The sequence below is a fragment of the Metopolophium dirhodum genome, chromosome 1 (assembly GCF_019925205.1).
Source record: "Metopolophium dirhodum isolate CAU chromosome 1, ASM1992520v1, whole genome shotgun sequence".
In the NCBI taxonomy this organism is placed as follows: domain Eukaryota; kingdom Metazoa; phylum Arthropoda; class Insecta; order Hemiptera; family Aphididae; genus Metopolophium; species Metopolophium dirhodum.
Window position 1 is genome coordinate 46044550 of NC_083560.1, and position 19012 is coordinate 46063561.

Genomic DNA, 19012 nt, shown 5'->3' on the forward strand with positions numbered 1-19012 from the left:
AATATAGAACAAAAGTTATTTTATTTGTGTATACGGAAACAGACATATCTACGCATTACATGTTTTTATTACCTATATAGGAAGTAAATAACTAATTTACAATGTATTGACGCGCGGGTGAAATGTGTACATATAGAACAACCCACCTCGTGTGTATTGTAATAACATTATGTGGGTATATTACTATATATCAACTATATTGCGGAGTTTTAATTATTGACAAAGTTGAAAGTATATTGTATATATAGTATGTAATACCCTTGAAAGAGCAGCACACTGTTTAGCATTTGAACACTTTATCGAAATGTTATACCCAAATGATTTTACATAAAAATAATTCAAAGAGCACAAATTTCTGCAAATGACGAGCTTTGATTATGATCTTCATTTGTCAACCGACTATGCTAAAAATCCGTCTTCAGCCTCTGTGGATTATGGCTCTACCCATTTCAGGGATACGTGTTTGAACTTAATTATTAGCTATATGGCTAGGAAAATCGGTAAAATATAAATAATTTATATATAATAAAATAGTATGCTTTTTCCGTTTAGTATAATGTTACCATCGAATCAGTAATATAATTTGTTGACTGTGTGCATGAAATGCATTCAATTCAGCTCACACGTGCAGTTATGAAAATCATTGTTGAGCTTTTGAACTACGATATTAGTTCAGATATATAGAGATAAGTGCCTAGATAACTATAATATGCTCTGCTCTTTTGGACTGCGCCGATAAAATTCATTTTTTTTTTAATTTAGAAATTATACAATCTATACAATATGAAATAGTATAATAAACATAAGTGATGTTCTTTCTATATTATAATGCGGTGACTCGGTGGTGACTTAAGTGGCTTGAGGGAAGAACCAACCGGTGAAGGCACTTCGGGATAAAATTCATATTTTAGAATACTCGCTGTCTTTTTATTTTGTATTATTATTGTAAACCAAAACCACCCACAGGCCGCAAAGGCTATTGTGCCTATATTTTGACGCGGGTTTTGATTTTTGCATAGCGATCGGGCGACAATAGCTGTACAGGGAAAACGATACACCATACAATATAATAATACATTATACAGTCGCGACATTATATTATTATGTAAGACCCCAACACTCATCAAACACATTATTGCAATGTAATAATGATACAGTCGCGTACAAACATGTGCACATAACAATAATATAATATAATATCTGACGTACATCGTCGATACACGCGTCACTGGTCAGATTCACATATACAATAATATTAGAATGTATGGCACCGTCTACCTACCTATCTAATTATTATACGACGAGAAATTACAGTTCTATAATATTATTGTTGTATTAATAAAATTAAAAGACATAGAAAAAGAAATGACAATAATTACCGGTCCTAGGTGTATCTATTATTGTGTAAAGCTAAGAGGTGCAGCATCGTTATACGGGATGAGAGGATCAGAGGGGGGCGCTAACAATGATAAATGTAACGTGAAAAAAATTAAAATAAATAAAATATCCTTTATTGTCTTCTCTATTTAATACCATAACAGAAACAATATGCGGAGGGTGTGTCCTTATTATAGTTGTGTGTGGCGTGTGCGTGTGTGATTGTCCGTCTCGCATGGTCTATATATGACTATATATTATATACTATTATAATATCATAACATTATTTTGTACACTAGTACACTACGATAGATTATACTACACCCAAGCACGGTTTAAGGGGGGGGGGGGTCCAGGAGGCATGGCCACCGGGCCTCAGATTTGTCCATTACTGTTTTCGTTATAGGCTATAACACTGCAAAAAATCACATAAAAAAAAATCGATGATCATTTAGCGAGGAGAAAAACTTGTAAATTATAATTTATAAATAAAGTGAAAATTAATACCTATATAATATTTATTATAACAGATACCTAATATTAAATAATATATACATTATTATTATTATTTTTTCGTACAGGGGCCCCTATTGAAGAATTTTGGCCACTGGGCCTCAACATGTCCGGGCTTGACTACACCCTTCAGCGGCGTCGGCGGTCCTCGTGAAAACGAATAAAACGTCGGACTCCGCGTATAATATAATGCAAACGGATGGGAAATAATAATAAATAATTAAATAACAAGTGTCCCGCATTCTTGGGCATTCAAACACGAAGAGGAAGACGACGGCGGCGACCGCGACAATAATAATAATAATAATAATAATAAAAGTGGACGGCGGTCGTCGAACGGAAAAACGCGCGCGCGCGCGTTGCACAATATTATATCGTAAGCTTCAGAAGCTCGCAGAACCCTCGGACGACCGAGAGATTCCTCGACACGCGCGTTTGTCGTTTTTAGATATTATCATCATTATTGTTATTATATTCTATGTAGTACGCGTTTGTATATAATATTAATATTGTGCACGTCGAATAGACGATATTATTATTATTACGATAAATCGAGTTTATCGACCGAACGCACACGGTGTGTGCGAGTGTGTGCGCGCCATACACAGGTTAGCGCACGATGTACGTAATGTGTGCACGGCGTAGTATTACACACAATAAAGTAGGTAATACCTACAACTACCTATACTACCTGTCTACCTACCTATTCGCTCATCGCTGGCCTTTACTACTATAGTATTATTATTATTATTATTATTATTATCATCATCTATCGCGGCGTGCAATAACACATATTGTTTTACGTACACGTCGGTCGATATTGGTTCTTATAATATGGCTGTATTGTAATGTAGAACGTATCCATTATTATAATATATTGTGTGAATACATGTTATGATATGTTAAAATGTCATTAAATATTTAAGTGTAACAATTTTCATTACGATAATACGACGGGTATTAAAATAGATAAAGTGCGCGTGTCATCGCCGTCGGAGTGAAAAATATAATATTAATGCCCGCGACCTGCAGTGGTGACCACCAACACTATATAATAATATTATACCTTTGTGGCTCTGAATAATAATAATATTAATATTATAAAAATTTACGCATTTTATTGTTGTTATTGTTTGTGTAGTGTAACGCGACGATGACGACGACGACGATATATTGTACATTAATATTATAATACATTGTTCAAATATAATTTCGCGATTACCAGCCCGCGGACCACCGCCGATGCGCGTGGCGTGCGAATATTATTCGACTGTGGTGCCCTATACGTGACGTAGAGCAGGACGTGGACGTGGGGAGGACGTAGAAGGCGTCTATATTAAATATATTATTACGTATATAATAATAATATTAATAATATGCGATACCGACTGAAAAACGCGAAGTTATAAGCACGCGAGAACATTGTATTATTTGTGTATTATACCTATATAGTATAATATTATATATATATATATGTCGGCGTAGGAAAAAAAAAACGGCTAGAAGGAAAACAATCGGATAAAAATCGTATCGATCGGATGGCGGCGCGAGGGGAAACGAAAAAAATTATATATATATATATATAAATAATAATATAATTGTAAAAAAAATAACCACCGCCGCCGCAGGCGGGCGACCCCGCGTATTATTTCATAGTCGTTGACCGGACGTCTTGCGACGACCAGAAGCGGGATACCGTCGCGAGTGGCGGTGGGGGCGGCGGTAGTCGTCGAACTAAAACGATGGGCCGTACGCGGTACGACGTCTTTTTTCATCCTATAAAAAAAAAAAATAATAATAATAATATATTAAATAGGTTACGCACAATCACCCGTCAGCCATCAGCTGCCACCCGCCGCCGCAGCCGTCGCCACCGCTGCCTCCTCGTCCGCCGACCCGCCGCAGTCCCTATTTTATTCGAGTGCCCGTAGAAAGGGAACACGCACTCGTGTCGTCGGCGGGTCTTTGTCTCCTCGACGCGGCGGTGACACGATGACGACGTCGACCGGCGGCGGCCCTCTTCTCGAAATAATAATAGTAATGATATTACTATTGCGCTGCGATATCTTTACGGGATGATGCCTGTAATGAAATATTATATTATTATTAAATATAAATAAAATAATTATTTATTTTCTCGAAAACGTATAATATTATACGGGACGAGATCGTTATCGTTTATCCATAACGATATTATCGCCGCCGCCGGCGGTCATCTGGCGAAACGAATTCGTTTTCGGACCGTAATAATAAATAAGCAAACCCGTCAGCCGCCGCCGCCGCGTTTCCAAGGGACTTGGCGCGCGCCGCGGCCAGCGCAATGTAAGACGCACAAAGCGTCGGCACCGTCCCTTTCGGCGGCTTACGAGGGAATGCCACACACGCACATGTGCGCGGCGGCGAGGGATGTGCCGCCCGTCCCCCGTCGTTAAGGGATCGAACGGGCCGCCGCCGCCGCAACCCGCTCGGCGTTTGTTGCGTCCGTGTACCGCCCCCTCCCACCCCCCGCGACCCGGAGGTCGGACCGACGAGTGAGGATTGCGCCCTCCGCCCCGCCACCGCAACGAGACCGATGGTTCGGCGGCGGAGAGGACGCCGCCGCTGACGACGACGACCGACCGACCGCCGCGACCGGCCGAATATTACCGTGCGCGCGACCGTGACAACGGTGTCGGTGCCGCACTGTTGAAGTGGGTTCACTACCACCACCACGACTGCTGTCGCCGCCGAGCTCCGACTCCGAGTGTATTGCACCGAAGAACAATTATTATTGTTAACACTATTATTTTTTTTTTCCTTTTTCCTTTTTTTTTTTATTTTAGTTATTATTATTATTATTATTCCTCCGTCGTCTTGTTCGTGTGCCGTTCACTGCACGGCCGCAGATCACACCGCGCGGCGACGACAACGACAGTAATTTCCGCCAGACACATTCGGCCGTGTTCTATCCGACTTCGGGTCTCTTCCGCCTCCCGAAACAATGAACAGCCAATAATCTCTCTTCCGATCCGCGCGGACTTCAAAAATAATATCATCGGTCCCGTGACGAGTCGGAGCCCGTCGCCGTCTATACATCACCGCATTCGGTCAGTGGACGACGAGCGCCCAAGTCGAGTCGTCGTCGCAGTCGGACAACGAGTGCGCTTTTCATACCAACAACTCGTCTTCGAAAGTTTTGATTTTGTAATTTGTTAATTTTTTTCTTCTATTTCCTCTTTCTAATTTTCCCCGTGACGCGTTACGGAACGGGTCTCGCTCGTCAATACCCGTTCATAATATTACACTTACCTACGTATACGTAAGTAATTCGTGTACCTATATGTATATCGTACATAATAATATCAGGAAGTATACTTTGTGCGAGACCACTGCGACGATGCGGACGGGAAACGGAGCCGAGACCGAAACTATGCCATCGACTAGCTGCAGGATCGCCTAAATGCGTGTCTTCAGGTACTACGTGACTCCCGAACAGCTATGAGTATCACGGTCACCACCATTAATCCCGTATCGACAATTAAAGAGATGCCTTTGTCTCGGAACCGGCCGCACATACTGTTGTCCAACAACAACGGCACGTCGAGCACGTCCAATGACTCGTGCATATCGCAGTCGGACTGTGGTAGCGATCACCTGCCGTCGTTACTTAAGTACTCTCAAATTCTAGAGAAATCCAACGCAGCCACCGTCAACAAACTGTCAAAAAAGTGCTCCAAACCGTCAAACCTCGACATAATTGTTGACAAGGCGACTAGCAACATAGATTTGTACGTAGAAAACAAGGACGCCCTGTATGGCATTGGAAAATCGGCCACCTCTTGTCTTCAGCCAATCATAAAGCATGACGATTTGAGCGGCTCACCAAATTCAAAGGTCACGTCACTGAACAAACCGAAAAAAAAAGGCTTCACACCTGACTATGTTTGCAGTAAGTACAGCAGTAGCTTGAGCAAATTTGAAAAAATCGAGATATTTGGTTTCCCAGAGGTATATTTTTTTGGCATTGAAGCAGACAAGAAGCAACGACCTTTCAACGGAACACAATCTCTATTTGACAATGATCAAGGTGGCTATGTTTTTGTCCCTCATGACCATGTGGGTTATCGTTATGAGTTGCTCAAAGTAATTGGCAAAGGCAGTTTTGGTCAAGTAGTCAAAGCATACGACCACAAGCTGAACGAACATGTTGCACTCAAGATTGTCAGGAACGAGAAACGGTTTTATCGGCAAGCCCAAGAAGAAATCAGAATATTAGAACATTTGCGCAAACAAGATATTCACAATTTAATGAACATTATTCATATGTTTGATAGTTTTACATTCAGAAAACATATGTGCATTACTTTTGAACTTTTATCCATCAATTTGTATGAACTAATCAAGAAAAATAAATACCAAGGGTTCAGTCTTCAGTTAGTGAGAAAATTTAGCCATTCACTTCTAGTATGCCTTGATGCTTTATACCGTAACAAAATAATTCACTGTGATATGAAACCAGAAAATGTTCTCTTGAAACAGCATGGCCGTAGTGGGATCAAGGTAAATACTAAATACCTATTAAGTGTTAATAGGTACATTTAATAATATTAATTATTATTTTTCCATAATGTACTTCATATTATGTTTTTTAATGATTGGTATTAGGTACCTATACCTCTGTTGTGCCATTCTTTTCCAATCACCATCTAATTTCAATCAAAACAATTTGTCAGTTTTAAAATTGCACGTAGTTAGTAGATGCGTCAGTAAATGCTAACTATTATAGTATACTATCCGTCTGTTCACAATCAATATTTCTTGAAATTAAAAAAAAAAAAAACCTAAAAAGTATTTAGGTAGGAATATATTGTGTTTTCCAGTTGCAGTTTTAGATTTAGTTGTATTTGGTAATAAAAGGAATTATTATTCTGATTTTAAATTGATATTTAAAAACATTTATATGAAGTAAATGAATCACTTACAGAATTTTGTAAGTTTATATAGTCATGGAAATTCAACATTATGTACTAGTACTACTCACTGTCCTTTGGCTTATTTATTTATAAACTATGAGTCATATACATTCTTTTTATCATTATACTATAGTCTATAATCATATTCAGTAATGCTAATTATTCATGAGTATATGTATTTATTTTTAATACTCACTACTAGCATAAATAAAAGCACATCTCAAACTTCTAAATAACAAATAAAACAAATATATTTTTGTAACTTATAATTTTATTTAACTGTGGTAGGTACCTACATTATTATTTACAATTTTGACTTAAATTATAAATTTTATTGGTACCTACTTACTTATACCTATGTTTCTAAACTTAAAGTTACACTTTTTTTATTAATAGGTATAGGTATATTTATTTTTACAAGATTTCGCAGTAGGTACACTATATTTAAAACTTTCAACATTTTTGAAGATAACATGATTTTAATTAAAAAATAACAGGTACCTAATTCAATATTTGGTTTACCTAATACATTTTAGTAAGCCAATAAAATACATTTTGTGTTATTTACTATCTACTTTTAAGTACAGTATATTTTTTATATTAAAGTACTTGACATGAAACAAATCAATTTCCTTTTCCCTTAAAAGAGGATGTTAGTATGCTACCATTGGCTAGTATTTGTTTAAGTATTTGTTTTCTCTCTCTGACCAAAGTGCAAATAATGATATTTGCATTCATCAGAACTAATCTTGTGTTCTTAGCTTTAATATTAGAGAAAATTCACCCATTATCAAACTTAAAGTCGCTTAAAGTTAAGAATATTATTTGAGTTAATACGCTGGATTTTTTTACAATATTTCATTTGAAATTCCAATTTTTATGAAAGTTATGAGGATATAAAATATTATAAATTATAATTTGGTACACTTATCGTAAAAAAAAATATTAAATATAAAAAACGCCAATATTCAAACACAGCTAAGGTTCTTAACTTTAATTGTGATTGTTAATTCACTTAAATATTAAATCTAAAAACACAAAATTGGTTATACTGAATGTAAATTTGATATATTGCGTATAATATATCAGAGAGAGTAAAACAAATAGAAGAACCTCTAAAGTATTTTTTTAAAACTAAATTAAATTGACTATTAAATACTATTTATTTTTACTATTAAAATGTATTTTGTAGGTCTCTTAGGTACCAACAATGTATAAAGCATATATAAATTGTCAGTTTAACAAAACACAAATATTTTCATACAGCCTACTTATTGAGTATAATTAATTCTATTGATTTTAGATAATTTCATATTATATTAATAACTACTAATTTCTAGTGTGTTCTTTGTACTAGTGGGCACTTTAAAGTTTTTATCATAATTAAATACCATTAAAGTAAATTTGTTACTTATTTTATGCACACAGTAGTAAAATTAAGTAACATTGGGTGTTGAAATATTTGTTTTATCTCTCCTGTTTATAAATAGTTATATTTTATGAATAAGAAATATTATATCTAAAATAACCTACCTATTACATGAAAAAAAAAGAAAACTTTAAATAATCAATTTTAAATTTTCAAATATACATAATGTTCTTATAACTTAGTTCAGCCAGAGATGACAGCTCTGTAAGTGCATATCATAATTTTATTCTGCCATGAGTGTGAGACAGATGCAATTAACAAAGTTATCTGTCCTAGTTTACAAATAACTATTATAGGTAGTCTTCATTATAACAATCAGAAAAAATGGAATTAAATTATTATTTTAGTGGGTACACTATACCTAATAGTAATCTATACTACCTATAGGTACTCATGTCTAATATTTATTTTATTTTATAAAATGAAATTATGTAGATAGAGAATATTATTTTGTTTTTATTGATTGCACTTAGGTTCCTATATCTATTTGTTTTATTTTAATAAATGTCTATATTGGTTTATTATTGTTACTATTATTATTACAACGTACATTTGTTTTCAGGTCATTGATTTTGGTTCAAGCTGTTTTGAACATCAGAGGGTGTACACTTACATCCAAAGTCGCTTTTATCGAGCACCTGAAGTAATCCTGGGCGCAAAATATGGACTTCCAATTGATATGTGGAGCTTAGGTTGCATTCTCGTAGAACTATTTACCGGTTTCCCATTATTTCCAGGTGAAGATGAAACTGATCAATTGGCTTGTATTATTGAACTTTTAGGAATGCCACCTAAAAAGCTTTTAGATGCTTCAAAGCGTGCTAATTATTTCATAAGCTCTAGAGGGTATCCAAGATATTGCTCCCAAACCACATTACCTGATGGCTCAACCATTCTCAAAGGAAGTATATCACGGAAGGGTAAAGCTCGAGGACCACCTGAATCTAAAGACTTATCAAAAGCGCTCAAAGGCTGTGATGATCCACTGTTCTTAGATTTTATTACCCAGTGTTTGGAATGGGACCCTGAGCGCCGTATCACACCTGCTATGGCGCTAAGGCACAGTTGGTTACGTCGTAGACTTCCTCGTCCCCCAGCTGCTGAACATCAACATTATTCACAAGAAAGCACTCCTACTAGTTTAAGGGTAAAATTATCCGAGTCAAATCATCATCAAACATTGCCCATGCATTCCAGGAACTCTCAGATATCGGGTAAACTACCCCAGATCACATCTACATGTATTATGTAAGAATTATCCTTTAAAAATATATTGTACTATGGTTGTAATTCCTGAATGAAGATGATTAAATTTAGATGAGTAGGTAGATTTATTGAAGATCTAAACCTTGTGAATTATTTGTTGAAAAATAGGTATTTACCGATTTTAGGATCTCTAGGTCGGCATAATGTTATGTTTGTCTCAATTATATTTTAAGATTTTTTTTTATACTCCAGTAATTTTTAACTCAGACAAATATATGTAATATTAGAGAAATGTTTAATTTTTTTTGTGTGTACAAATTTGAAATTTAGCCAATTATATTATAAGTTCTGTAACTTGTAATTTATTATGGTTTGATACAAAAATTGACTATTACATACTTGATTGTATTTAATCTTAGATTATATTTATAAGTTGTATTATAAAAATATACCCTACATAAAAAAAATTGTTTAAAATGTAATACATTTTTATCTTTTCTTACCATTCTTTGTTTATATAAAATGTAAACTGATAAACTTTATAAAAAAAACCAAGCAAATATTATTGTGTATAAATTGTGATTCAAATGTTAATCAAATGTCAAATGTCTATCATATAAATATTAAAAATAGTTATAAAATGTATTTCCATTCACAACATCTGTACAACTTTTGCAATAACGTGTGTGTTCATTTTTTATTTTATTTTATAAATTTTTAGAATATTTTATTGTATTAGTTTTAATTATTGTTTATTAGCAGATTACTCCATGAATGATGTTCAATTTTGAATTTTCATTTAATTTATAATATTAAATGAGCTGAATAAAAAAAAACTTGTACTCAAATTGACTATTAAGATAAGTTTAAATTATCATTTTAATTTATTTATTATTAATGAGTAGTTACTTATTGATATAATATCAAATTATCATAAAGTAGGCATTTTTTAAATGATGACAACAATGTTTTTACTTAATCTATATAATATGTATTTTAATCTCTATTATATTACATGACATGTGATAAAATCTTGAGTCTGCTATTCGAATTATTGGATAACTCAAAGTTGAAGTAGACAAAGATAATACAATTTTTGTTTGTAATTTTTATTATTATTTCACATTGGAAACGAAAGAGTCAGATTTCAAGAATTTAATCTTAATCGGGTTTGATTAGCGATTATAGTTAAGGTAATACATAACATAGGCAATTAAAGTTAAAAGTTCATTATAGTTAAGGCTAAAATAATTTTAATTTTAAAAAGCAACAATGTAGAATTTTGTCGTAAGCTTTTTGTTTCCATTATTGTAAATATAATATATATTATGTTTCTAACGACTGATATTTATGTAAATAAATACATAGATAAAATATCTTAAGTTCAACTGCGGTCTCAACATTTTATTTAACAACCAAAATAAATATAATTACATTTAGACTTTTTTTATTTGAAATTTATTTACCATGATTCAATGTATCCCAATAGAACATAGGCAGTATACAGATCTATTCTGCATAATAATATTAAAACACTTAATTATATAAGAATATAACACTGAAGAAGGTATTTTGTACTAATATATATGTCTTGGCAAATTATGCATTTATAACTAACTAATAAATACCCGTTATTGTTATACAATATTGTAACATTAATAATTATATGATTCAATGTACATATTTTGTATCATACATTCATATGTATTCATACAACCATACATAATATAAATTGTTAGAATGCATAACAATTGTCAATTGATAAATATTAAATAGTATATTTTCTCCCATAGGTATATTATACCAATAATTAAATAATTAATGTATTAAGCTGGTATTACAAATGTTGTACTTAGAATACAAGTAAAATTTATTGGAACTCTAGAAATATATTATGGTCAATTTAAAATACAACTAAAATATTATATTGTATTGAATATTTAAATAATATTGTTGTTGTAAACCGTTCATAAATTGCTGGTTGATAACTAAAATACTGTATTGCCACCATATTTCAATACCATTGTCCTTCAAATTATATAAGGAAAAGAAAACCAGTTGCTGAATAGAACACGGATCTATCTCGGCGATATCAAAGTTGAACTTATTATTATTTATCATACCTTTAGTAGATATAGTAGCATAAATACATATTTCAGATTGACCTGTATGTACCTATGTAATAGCATTTTCCCACTTGAAAGTTATAAAATCTGAATACCAAACTACACCGATTTTAATCATTTAGGGCAGAGTTTTCGTTTAGCAGTGATTGGCTAGGTATTCCCCAGATTGTAATCAACTGACTAATGATAGATAGGTCATAGGTATGCAATTATGACATCTTTCTACCCACGCCAACAGTATAATGTTAATTTAATGTGATGGACTCACTTTTATAAAACTTTACATTTTAGTTTTATTATTTATATAAGTATGTTTATATCTACTTGGTACTTTTATAGGTACCTACCTACTTTGTTATTAATATTAGTTATAAGGACTTTAAAATATAAAAAATAATATTTAATGTGATTCAATCCTGAAAGGAAAAATATTTTCCTTAATAAACATTAAGATCTTAAATCCTAACAAAAAAATTATATTTTGCCAGTTTAAAATGTTTCCAAGTCTAATATACTTTGATAATTTTGATTGTCAAAGCCAATTGTGTGGCTTTTAGATTCTGAGCTGATGAATGTATTGATTTTACAATTTTCAAATCTTAACAAAATACGTAAAAATCACGAAAGCTTGCAAATTATTTTGATTTAGAAATTCATAAAAATATTTTCTTTTTAAATCTAAGATTTGAAAATGTAATACAAGATTTCTCATAAGTCTAAAAAAAATGTCTACAAGAAAGTCAATTGTATGTTCTATGAGCATTTAAAATTCATATTTTTACAACATTGGATATTCACTCGATTCTTCGTGTAGCAATTTTCTTATTTTGTTGTAATTCAAAAATAAATAACAACTGTAGATACATTAAAATTTCACTAAATGTTTATATTTTCATTTTTTATGCAGCATTACATTTTTTACATATTTGAAGTCGTTTTGAGCTGTTTACAGACATTTTTCGTTTTAAATTTTATCAGTTTTTTTTCTGTACCTAATTGTCAATAAAATTTTATTTGTTGTGTAAAAATGCCTGAAAATTTAATACAAGGGTTCTTGAATAGGTACCTATTGTTACTTTGGCAGTTGAAAAATATTAAAAGTACATAGACAAAAATTTTTTATAAGCATTTAAAGTTCAAATTTTGCCAAAATTTATCCAATTTAAAATGTAATAATTATTTTGTAGTTAAGCATTTATAAAATGTTAAACTTTTATAGTTAAGTATTGAACATTTAAAACACGGTTCCACGTAAATAGGTTACCTATAATATTATATATTAGCATTACTAGCTGAATAACCCGGCGTTGCCCGAGACAATTTTTCGATTAATTAACTCCTTTTGGGTATGATTCGCTGTGCATATGGAAGTAGAATCAGATTATATTTTAATTTTTTAGCCATCCGCCCATCCCACGTGGCGTTGCTCGCGAGACTCGGCGACACAGCGAGGTGGGTGATAAAATAAAACCTATATTACTATATTAGTATTAATTTGTAGTTCAAAAAAATGTTTATACAATGTACCTAAAATAGTATTGAAGTCATATAGTTGATCATCCCGAATTTTTAGGAGTATTTAATATTTATCTATTAATACATTTTGAGGGTTATTTTATTTTAAATTATTTCATTTTATTTTTATGGACAAATCGGCGTAATTATTGTACCTATGTCACAAAGCACATATATTATATCCTGCAAACAAAAGCAACTATTAATAAACAAAAAAAAAGTTTCAATTACCATCGTGAATCTTAAGATCCCTTGTTTGATCACGTCTTTGAAATACGAACATCAGAAAATCCTTTCTTATTGTACATCTAGATCATTAAAGGAACCACTATTCCAAATATCAAGTACGTACGTTTTGTATTTAAAGACCAGTATTGTATATTTAAATTTGATATTGCTTAATTATTGCCGCCACTGTTGTATTCTTACAACCCCTCATTTTCCCCTTTAGGGGTTGAATTTCTAAAAATCCTTTCTTAGCGGATGCTTACATCGTAATATCTGTATGCCAAATTTCAGCCCGATCCGTCCAATGGTTTGAGCTGTGCGTTTATAGATCAGTCAGTCAGCCTACTGTTTTATATATACAGATAAATATTACTTTATTCACAATAATATCATCAAATACCTATACTTAGTAGTATAATAGTCTGACGACCATCTTCGCTCATAATCGTTTTTCTTATACAATGATATTATATAATTGAATTCAATTTTAAAACCATCCATTAAAGTGACCCACTTGTAACCTACTGTACAGCAGAACGGCACCCACTTGACCGCCTTTTTTTCTCTTAAGCTTGTATGTTTTATGTGGGTAATCATTAATTAGTAATAAACGAATGTTATGTCAACCAATTTCATTTACCAGAGAATAGTAATAATTGGCTCTGGTGGAAGTCTCTCTGTAGCTCAGCAATGCTAAACCAAAAAAAGTACCTTACCTACTGTACCTTTGTGTTAATAAGACAAAAATATACATACCATATCTTTAATAGACAATAGTAGACATATCCACATAGTTACCTACCTACCTAGTACCTACACAAGCAATTTTGATGAAAATAATAAAATACTAGTCCTTAAATGAAATATATAAATTTAGATTAGGTATTGATGATATTATAAGTCTCGGGGTTTTTTTTTTTTGTTGCACAAACTTATTCCCACTCTTGGTAGGGAATTTTTCTACGCAGATCAAACCCTACGGACTGTTATCCGTTTAACTGTCAGGGGTAGCTCCAGGGGGGCCCTAAGGCCCCCCCCCCAAAAAAACTGTGTTTCTAAACAATTTTATACTGTTAAAAACAAAATTACAAAAAAAAATCATTGAAATTTTCTGAAAATTATAACTTGGTCACTCCCTAATCATGTCTCTGGAGCCGCTCCTGTGACCTGTGCCGGCTGTACTACCTAGTATCTACTAACCTACTGTCTACTGTTTACGGTATTATCTAAATTTTTTACTTTCATAAGACTGCATATAGATACTCAGAAACGATATGTAAAAACATATAAATCCCGACTCTCTCATCATGATATACCAAATAAATCATTTTATAAATGCACTATTTTTATTGTAAATTTGTAAATAATATATTTTAAAATTTTGTTTGTAAATATGAGTAATAACACTTACTAAGTAATATTTACTTGAAATAGGTAATTTGTAATAATAATTGCTTATAAAAATAAAAACAATTAATTGACTAGGTGTACCTAATTTCTTCATAATTTTTATAATACCTATACTTTTACATCTAATTATATAATCAAAATGATAGTTTTTACTGAATCAAAATGCGTCTAGACCACTACAAATTTTACAAAGAAAAATTGTAAGGATATTATGTTTAAGTAAAAATATTTTAATTGGTTCAACTAAAGAAAACTTTAAGTTATTAGATGTGTTACTATTTGAGTCTGTATATAAAAAAATAACTATTGTACCTATATATAATTAAAAACTTTGGATCCTTTCTGGATATGGAAAAGGTAATAATTAAAAGAGAAAATAGGTTATTTGGTGTCAGAATGGAGTATTGTAGAAAAGCGTTTGGTCAAAAATTCATAGATTATCTAGATCCAAAAAACTACAACCTAATGTCAGTAAATATAAAAAGGGACATATTCTATACAGAAGGGAATCGTATAACTATAGAAATGAAAAACAAATTTAGATTTGGTTATTTTCAATGCTTGAATAAATAATAAGGAATTATATTTTACTGTTGTAATTTAATATTAGTTAAATTAGTACAATACAGTAGAGATGTTCTGAGTATAAAATCTGGTATTACACCGGGTACCGAGTACTGGCCGAGTAAAATTTGTTATATTAACCGGGTATTGAGTATTGGCCGAGTAAAATTCATAGTACTAACCGGGTATCGAGTATTGGCCGAGTAAAATTCATAGTACTAACCGGGTATCGAGTATTGGCCGAGTAAATATTTTAATACTAACCGGGTATCGAGTATTGGCCGAGTAAATATGTTAACACTAACCGGGTATCGAGTAGAAATATAAATACAAAATGGATATTATACTACTATCAAAGTATCAAGTATCAACTATATAAACATTAGACAGTAGGTATAAATACGATATTTATTTTTGTAATTCGTAGAAGAAAAACATGATTTGTTTATAATCAATTAACTATTGTAAATCAGTTCAGTTATCCCAATATGTACCAAAATAAGTTATAATTTATTACCCTAGAATTTTAGATTTTCCCGGTTATATTAATTGGTATGCATATATTTATAAATCGATTATCAGCGTTTGCCATTGGATATGAGTCGAGTAAAAATGTAGTATTTCGCCGGATACCGAGTAAGAGTCTTAAATATGATATCGAGTACCTACCCGGCCATCGAGTAATTGCCGGGTACCCGGAACATCTCTATAATACAGTTCCAACCAAAAACTAAATTTGTTTTGTGATATAACAATTTAGAATGTGTTATTATTACTATGCATTTTTAAGGTCATTTTTACGTAATATTACAAAAATTACGTTCATTTTATGTAATTATAATAATTTTTGCTTATTTTAAGCTTTTTTAATATGTGTTGTATAGGTAATCACATTTAGTACTTATAGGCAGTTACCTACTCCAGTCCATTGATATTGAAAAAGTAGGTAATATAATCAATTGTCGATTTATCCGATAAGCATGGCTGGGCATTAAAGAGCTAAAAGTTAAAATTAAGTTAAGACGTTAAGTTAATTTTAATTAAGTTAATTAACTCGTTACTTTTTTCAAGATTATCGTGTTAACTTCAAGTTAATTTTATTTCAAAAGTATCTAAATTAAGTTTATTTTCGTCCGAAGAATAATGCAATTGTTTGAATAGGTTTTTACTTTGATGTATCATTTTAAATTCTTGAGTTATGTTTCAAGAATTTTTTATTTTTACAAATTAGCAAATTTTAATTTTACACTAAGTTAAGTTACATTTTTTCAAAGTTAAATTTTAACTTAACGAGTTAACGAAAAAATAAACGAGTAACTTTTAACTTAACTTTATTATTTTAAAATAACTTAATTTAACGAGTTAAAAAAATTCGTTAACTTGCCCAGCTTTGCCGATTATACGATTAAATATCGAACGAAATCAAAACTCTATAGGTATAGGTGTAATAGAAGCTTGAGTAGTGAATACGACACGTACCTATGTGGTTCTACACCAAAATCTACGAAATAAACCACGAAAATCTTAAGAATCATCTAATTGTGCATGCACAAATGTAATAATATGTGTACATGTGAAAAAAAATATGATATATTTTTCAACAAATTATTTTAATTTATGATTTTATTGATTTTTCAGAATAATTACACCAAGAACCGGTTACATTCACAAGTCAAATTTATACCTATTTTGTTCATAATTAATAATAATATTTATTTTAAAAATTAATTTTTTCGCTCATCAACTTTTATGGCTAAGGATTGAAAATTTAAAACAAGGCTTCACGTAAATAGGTTATATATAAATTACTTTATTCACAATAATATCATCAAATATACTTGGTAATATCATAGGCTGACTGACCGTTTTCGCTCAGAATCGTTTTTCTTCTACAATGATATTATATCATTGAATTCAAATTTAACACCATCCATTACAGTGACCTACTTTTAACCTACTGTACAGCAGAGCGACATCCACTTACCCACCTTTTTTTTTTTTTGATAAAGGTAGACAAACTTATGGATAATCTTGTATTACATTTTCAAATCTTAGATTTAAAAAGAACATTTTTTTATGAATTCTTAACTCAAAATAATTTGCTAATTTTCGTGATTTTTCAGTATTAAAAATGTTATCGTGTATAGAAAATGCAAATATAAATAACCAGTGAAAATTACATGTATATACGTTAATTTGTTTTAGAATTACACCAAAAACCAAAATCGATTTTTTCAAAAACAGATTTTGCGTAAAAATTCCTGTTTTTCCTTAATTTTTCTTTTGTTTTTCACGGTGTTTTTGAAAACTACTGGGCAATTTTTGCTTTTGACCCGCCAAAGTACCAACTAAAATCACTTTTCTATCAGAAAAGATACTGTTGAAGAAAATCTAAGCATTTTTACTGTCCTAAAAAATGATGACAGACACAAAAATTAAAAAAAAAAATTTAAGAAACACACATAATATTATAATATTGTCGTATGCGAACATTTAATTTGATTCTCTGGTTATTTTTCTCAGATACCAGGAGTATTATGGCAGCGTCGTCCGAACAATATTCGTATTACGCATGTATAAACGACGCATTGCAATCGTGTGCGTGCGGGTACGTTTAAGCTGCGTTCTTATATACGGATATTGGACGACCGTCAGCGTCCTATCAGCAATATTCAGAATTCGTATAAAATACCTTATATGCAGTGTCGGGAAAAGATAACCAAAAAATCATCTGGATAATATAACAGATAATTCATTCAAAATGTATCTAGATAAAGATAAAAATACATAATTATTTATCTAAATAAAAATATAGATAATTTGTTTTTTTTATAAATTTTATCAAATGTTGACAACATTTATCAAATTTATAATTTAATAATTATTTTGTAGCTAAAAATGTATAAAATGTTTAACTTTTATGGTTAAGGATTGAAAATTTAAAACAAGGCTTCACGTAAATAAGTTATATATAAATTACTTTATTCACAATAATATCATCAAATATACTTGGTAATATCATAGGCTGACAGACCGTTTTCGCTCGGAATCATCGGATAATAAATATTTATATTTGGAAAAACTTCTCTCCACGTCCAAGTGATTGAAACAAATTTGAAATAAGCCAAATCTTGAGCACTTAAGTCATCAGGAAAACTCTCACTTGAACTAAGCTTCTCTAATCTAGTGAGAAATATGTAAAGATGAGTTTTATGTGGAAAAATTACCTATAACGTAAAAAAAGCCAAAATTTCCGAAAAAAATTCAAAATGCATCAACTTCCAAGCCCTAGTTATAATATATGATAATATATATATTTCTTTAGTCGGGATTTTCTGTAACATGAATCCCGAGAACATTTTTTTTAAATTATAAAATATCAAGTTTAAAACTGAGGAAAGTGTATCATGCTACATACCCTATTAAATCTGAATTTCTTCAATTGTTTAGGTTTTAGATTTTAATATGTTTAGGACTCAATACTAATTGTGGAACTATCATTTTTAAGGGCCCAAAACATTATGGGTCAGCTCTAAAAATAGGTATTAAGTTCACATCTTTTTTATAACAAAAATGATTATAGTTTGATAGGTATAGTAAATTATACACAAATAAAATTGCTTTTATTAAAAATTACATCAGTTATAAGCAAATTTGGATTGTATCAACTAACAATAGTAACAAAAACCAAA

At 31.4% G+C, this 19012-nt stretch overlaps 1 protein-coding gene across 1 annotated transcript; it reads left to right on the forward strand.

The window, feature by feature from the left end:
* Window positions 1-4563: 4563 nt before the first annotated feature.
* On the forward strand, window positions 4564-10925 carry LOC132935061 (dual specificity tyrosine-phosphorylation-regulated kinase 2-like). Its single transcript, XM_061001511.1, has 2 exons — window positions 4564-6429; window positions 8834-10925. The coding sequence occupies exons 1-2, from the start codon at window positions 5368-5370 to the stop codon at window positions 9521-9523; spliced, it is 1752 nt and encodes a 583-aa protein (XP_060857494.1). The 5' UTR covers window positions 4564-5367; the 3' UTR covers window positions 9524-10925.
* The last annotated feature ends 8087 nt before the right edge of the window (window positions 10926-19012 follow it).